The sequence below is a fragment of the Cajanus cajan genome, chromosome 3, assembly GCF_000230855.2.
Source record: "Cajanus cajan strain Asha chromosome 3, NIPB_CcT2T_4, whole genome shotgun sequence".
Lineage (NCBI taxonomy): Eukaryota > Viridiplantae > Streptophyta > Magnoliopsida > Fabales > Fabaceae > Cajanus > Cajanus cajan.
The window spans coordinates 29,072,637-29,078,846 of NC_138519.1; the positions used below are offsets into that span (position 1 = coordinate 29,072,637).

Genomic DNA, 6,210 nt, shown 5'->3' on the forward strand with positions numbered 1-6,210 from the left:
AAGATATTTTTGTTTTGAAGTTTGTATTTTAGAGGGGATTATTTTTCAAAAATGGTTTTTGTAAGAATGGATGGCCAAGGTAGGCTTATGTGTTTAGGCTTGCTTGATTAAACACTTTATGAAGTTAAGCACATCTTTGTTATTAATGATTGTGCTTTGACAACTTAGATAGCTTTTCTTGAGCCCCTTGTTGAATTCAATTGATGGTACCATCATGGATTTATTTTGTTTTTCTTTTTTGATGGCCCTAACTTTTGCCTAAAACACCCATTTGTGATGTCTTAGCGGGCTTTTGTTTTTGTTCATTATTTTGTAACCCTAACTTTTGCCTAGGTCACCCTTTTGTGGGATTCCTAGCGGGTCTTTTTATCTTTAGGATTTCCTTATCCATGATGGCACTTATTGAGGCCAAGAAAAGGTGCTCCAAGTTGACACACACACTTCCACATAAAAATGATGTGGGTTTATTATTATTAAGATGATTTTAACCTCATTCATGTTTATTCAAACAGGGTTAAAAAAAATGTGGTTTAGAATTTTATTATAAGCAAGAAAAGAAGCAATGAGAAAGAATGATTTTATTATAATCATAGTGGAAGCATGTGTCCTTATTTCATCACTGATATGGGTCCCAATGTTGACCTCTTTTATCTCTCGGCCATGCCCCAAATTTATAGTCTCCAATTTCTCTTGACGAGCTTCTTGATCTAGCAATCTTTGCAGATCCGGAGAAATGGTCTCCTCATCACTGTCCAACTCAACCCTTTCACCTTCGGATCCCGGTTAGAGCGAACAATTACAGACACAATTATTTTATTGGTTCTGTTTAGGTTTAGAATTTATTAATATTGATGAGGAAAGAGAGAAAAGAACAAAAGAGAGTGATGTGTGAAATGCCTCTTTATTGATATATGTAAAATGTACAAAAACCCTTATTTACATGAAAAGGTTCTCATGATCTCGGGTACTGATCATGAGTCCCTAAAAGAGAAGAAAAATATGAAGGGGCCCTATTGTGGCTTGCCATTCTCTACTCCTGCTTTGGTAGAGGATTCTTGCTCACGTCGGGCGCTGTCGAATCGAAGGTGACCCACCCAGCATCAATAAGGTTTTGGACCTTGTATTTGAGAGCTAGGCATCTCTCTGTTGAATGCCCTGGTGCCCCCGAATGGTATAAACATTTGTCTTGTGGCTTGTACCAATCGGGGTAAGGTGGGTCGATCTTCCTTGGTGGAACATGAGCTAGAAGTTTGGCTTCTACTAGCTTCGGAAGGAGATCGCTATAAGTGGTCGGAAGTTTATCAAACTTCTTCACAGGGATGAATTGCGATCTTCCTGACTTCGAAGTGGAAGAAGCCGAGGATATGGTTATAGCATTGACTCCTCCCTCATTCTTCTTCCTGAAGGTCTTCTTAGCCTCGAATGATTGGGAAGGCTTAGCTAGCTTCCCACTTTTCAATCCTTGTTCCACTCTCTCCCCAATAGTGATGATGTCCGAGAAGAGTGTCGTTGTGTTCCCTATCATTTTATCGTAATAGGGACCAGTCAACGAGTTGATGAATAAGGACACCATCTCCTTATCTGACAGCGGGGGCTCTATCTGTGCCGCCAACTCCCTCCATCGTTGGGCGTACGCCTTGAAGGATTCATCATTTGTCTTACTCAAGGCTTGAAGATCTGACCTATCAGGTGTTAGGTCGATGTTGTATTTGTAGCGCTTGAGAAAGGCGTCGGCCAACTGCCTCCATGTACATACTTGATTTCCATCTAGCTGCATATACCAGTTGAGTGCAGTTTCAGCCAAGCTCTCTTGAAAGCAATGAATCAAGAGCTTTTCGTTTGTGGCATATGCAGCCATCTTTCGGCAGTACATGGTGAGATGACTCTTGGGGCAAGTCGATCCCACGTATCTCGGGAAATCTGGCACTTTAAATTTGGGAGGGAATTGAATATCCCTCACTAAGCACATGTCGGCGGCATCTTTGATATCAAAATCATGCCCCTCCATAGCCCTTAGCCGATCCTCTAGGGCGTGGAATTGTTCTTTTGAAACCTCGGGCTCTTTGATCATAATTCCTGCCCCAAGGGGTACGGCGTTTGGAGGATCTTTTTCATGCTCTTCCTCCTCTCCCTCATGATGGGACCCATGATCACTATGATGAGAATCATGGATGTTGTGATGACGCATGAGTTCCATCATTTGCGCCACCTGCTCTTTAAGCTGTGAAAGCTCGGTTGTGAGCTTCTTGTTTTGCTCCTCCAATGCTTCCATTTTCTTGATTTTCCGTGCGCGCGTAAGGACAGAGAGATGACCAGCCACTTTCCAAAATGAATGTTTAGTTAGTTTATTTTACGGAATGAATACACTCTTTAACATGAGCTTGATAAACCTCCATCTTTAAGGCGCTGCCTTTTTAAGACGGAAGTTTACCACCCTTCTTTGTCTATGATTTCTCCCCAACGGAGAATCTCTATAGTCATGGGTCTCTTTCACTCATGTCAAGAGGTATTGGTGATCCTAAAATGTATGTTTTTATGAGGATGCATGATGTCTTATTGGTAATGATGTACATGCTTCTCACTTTTATTATATTTTCACACATGGTCTTTCCTCTCATGTCATGGTTTTTTATGCATGGGGATTATTTTTAGACCTTATCACGAGGTTATTTATTAATGCACAAACAATTGCACGTAAACATTTACACAAACAATTCACTCATCCACGAACAGTCACGAGCGAATCACGAGGTAGGGGTCTCCTGCAGAAATGGTGCATATTCAAGGTAGGTTCTAACTGTTCTCACCAGTCCAAGGCCCCCAAGGTGCCCCCATTATAGGGACCCAATTCCTCTCGTCGTAGGTCGATGGAAAGCTCCAACGCACCGTCGGACTCAAGTTCATGGTTATCACCTTGAGTGATGTTTTCCGACAACGGTCTACGGGCACCTATAGACCCATTCGACAACCGGCCGTACTAACATCCACTCCCTATGGTTAATCACTCATGCCCCCGGGTATAGAGGGAACTGTTGTGTGCAAAGGTTTGTGTACAGTTTTTATTTCAAACAATTGCGGAATTTAAACATACAACAGTTATTTAAAGCCATATAATAAAACATATTATAATACAAGCAAGGGGTAATGAAGTAATTTTAACTATTATTTGTTAAAAATAATCTGTCACTAAATGGGACTGACTCTCGAGGCTTCCCCAGCAGAGTCGCCATCTGTCGCCACCGGCCCGAAACGGGCTTTCGGCATTCGCGAAGGATGGTTGGACTCGTTTATTTGTTTAAAAATAGTGGATTGCTAGAATGACTTATTCTCAAACTGAGACCTCGTCAAACGAGCAATTTTATTAAAAGGCTCACTAATCCATATTAATCCCAAGCGGGACCCTCCATGGATTAGAGATTTTCATAAAAGGAGGGTTCGTGGAGTCGCCACCAATGTTTTACTCAAAACATTGGAAAAAGGGATAAGGCAATTGATTTAAAAATCAACTTTGGCCACTACAACCAGAGTTGGGTAAGGGAGTCGGTTACGCGTGGGGAAGGTGTTAGCACCCCACAGCGCCCCTTTCGGGTTCCCTATGACAGATTATTTTCTAAAATAACAGCGTAAAATTACTAAATTACCCCTATTTATTATAAGCGATTATAAATTAACTATCTACATGATGACAGTTTAAATATGCACACAGAAAGCAGTAAAAGGAAGGATTTAAGAAGAAACCTCTTGAAGCGTGCTTTTATATATTGAGTAAAACTGGGAAGCTTTTTGGCGTTCCCTCGCTCTACAAGCTCGCTCGCTCTCTCCTATAAAATTTTGACTATGGAAATCCGGAGGATTTCCCTTCGACTAGGTTCGAATCTCCAAGCTAAGTGCTCGGAATTCCAGAACTTCGTCGGATCGACTCCCAGAGAGATTTCTAGGGCAGAACACTGCTCAAAAACCCCAGAATACTCAAGGAGGGAGTCAAAACTGAGTGTGAAAGTGTGGTAGGACGTCCAAATGGCCTCCTATTTATAGGAATGGGCCTCAATACGGCCTACAGGGGCAATACGGCCGTATTGAAATTTTTGAACTTCAATACGGTCGTATTGAAGTTCAATACGGCCGTATTGAAGTTCAGAAATTTCAATACGGCCGTATTGAATTCAATACGGCTGTATTGAAGCTTCAATACGGCCGTATTGATTTCAGTACGGCCGTATTGAAGTTTCAGAAACTTCAATACGCCGTATTGAGTTCACTGTGGCCATATTGAAGCTTCAATACGGCCGTATTGGGGTTCAGTACGGCCGTATTGGGCTTTTTCCCTCCACTTCTTTATTTTGAGCTATTCTAAGACCTCTAGACCTACAGAGAACCCTCCTAGGGCCTTCGAGGAGTCCTTCTGGCTGATTATCCTTCAGTCTTCGAGAGTCTTCAAGCTTTATTTCCGACCCGGACAATTTTAGGGGTCTACAAGCACTCAGCTCCATCCCTCATCAACTGCTCAGCCCGACCAGCTAACACCAACATCTCATCCTCCAACTCCAAATGAGGAAACACCAACTCTCTCCGAGCACAATTTATGAAGATGCGATGGGCAGATAACCAATCCATCTCCAATATGATATCTATATCCACCATGGGCAAAACAATCAGGTTCACTCGGAACCTCCTACCAAACACCTCTATCAGGCAACCCATACATATATCTGAGGTCACCATAGAAACTAAAGTCGGAGTAGATACAGACAAATCAACATGCAATGCAGATAATGATAAACCCAATCTCCTCACATAATCAACATAAATAAATAAATTTGTGGCACCAGAGTCAAACAAAAATAAAGCATCCTCACTTATTGCCTTCCTTTTCCCCTTCACTAGATTAAATGACGTGGAAACCTATGGTGACTACATGGGCTCCTCCACTTGAAACAATCATTCTCTGGATGGGAACAATCTCTAACTACATGGGCTCCTCCACATCTATAGCGCCGCACTGACTATGCTTCACCTTGAAGAGTAGTAGTGCGAGGTCCCCTACTAACAACACCTCTCTAAGACTGAACAAGCATATCATAGGGTCCCCCTACTGACCTCCCCTCCTGGATCCGGATGACCCATCCTGAACTCTAGCATCCTTACTGCTGCCTCTGCCACCCTCCAGTCTCTCAACCATCTTTGCCTTCTCAACCAAGGAAGGAAACTCCACAATGGACATAGGGATAATGACCCTCTTCAGCTCATGTCTCAACCCCTTTGTAAACTTACTACATCTCCAAGCCTCAAATATAGCTTGAAAGTAGAAATGAGCTAGATGCTCAAACCTCATAACATACTTAGAAACAAACATGCTCCCCTACTGTAGTCTCATAAACTCAACCTCCTTAGCGTATCTAACGCTATCCAGGAAATATTTCTCCAAAAAGACCCTTTTGAAGCAATCCCAATCAACCACTACACCTATGCTCTCTAACATCTTTCTAGTGCCTCTCCACCAGTACTCAGCCTCGCGTGCCAGCATATACACTACATATGCCAACTTCCTCTCCTCAGAATATCCCAAAATACTAAATATCTTCTCCATCTCACACAACCAATGATCGGAAACATCAGGATCTGAATCCCCCTTGAACTGAGGAGGCTGACATCTCTTGAACTCTGCTAAATCTCTCCCATCATGAGAGATCACTAGTCTAGCTGCCTCAATCGCAGCTCTACCGCCTCCATCTGAGCAAAGTGAGCACTTTGTTATTGCATTTCCATGGCCATCATCTCCATGGCCCTAGCAATATGATCATATTGAAGCCTCACCATACTACAAGAATTCAAACATTCTTTTAGTAACATTGTACTGTCACAGTTCACCAAAAAACAAACACATATCAGAGATATGACACAACAGAAACCTAGAAGGATCACTCCCCACAGAATATCCCAAAAGACTCGACTGACTCTAATACCATAAAAGTGTAACGACCCGCCATGGTCCTACACTCAGTTGAACCACACTAATATGCTAGTGAACTAAGAGAAGATATTAAACTAGATAAACCCATACATATCAATATATATAAAAGCAATAATAACTATGTTTCTATGTACGAAATATAACACTATATATGTACAGTCATCCAAAATAATATCACCTAGTGTCAGTCAAGCACAAATAAATAGTTACCCAAGATGGTAACTCTGACACTAGGATAA

The 6,210-nt window shown here is 42.0% G+C and overlaps 1 protein-coding gene across 1 annotated transcript; it reads right to left on the reverse strand.

The window, feature by feature from the left end:
• Positions 1 to 4,470: 4,470 nt before the first annotated feature.
• LOC145956208 (uncharacterized) lies at positions 4,471 to 5,353 on the reverse strand. The gene is made up of 2 exons (XM_083071774.1): positions 5,098 to 5,353; positions 4,471 to 4,880 (listed from the first exon to the last, which is right to left on the reverse strand). The coding sequence occupies exons 1-2, from the start codon at positions 5,351 to 5,353 to the stop codon at positions 4,471 to 4,473; spliced, it is 666 nt and encodes a 221-aa protein (XP_082927900.1).
• Positions 5,354 to 6,210: the final 857 nt, after the last annotated feature.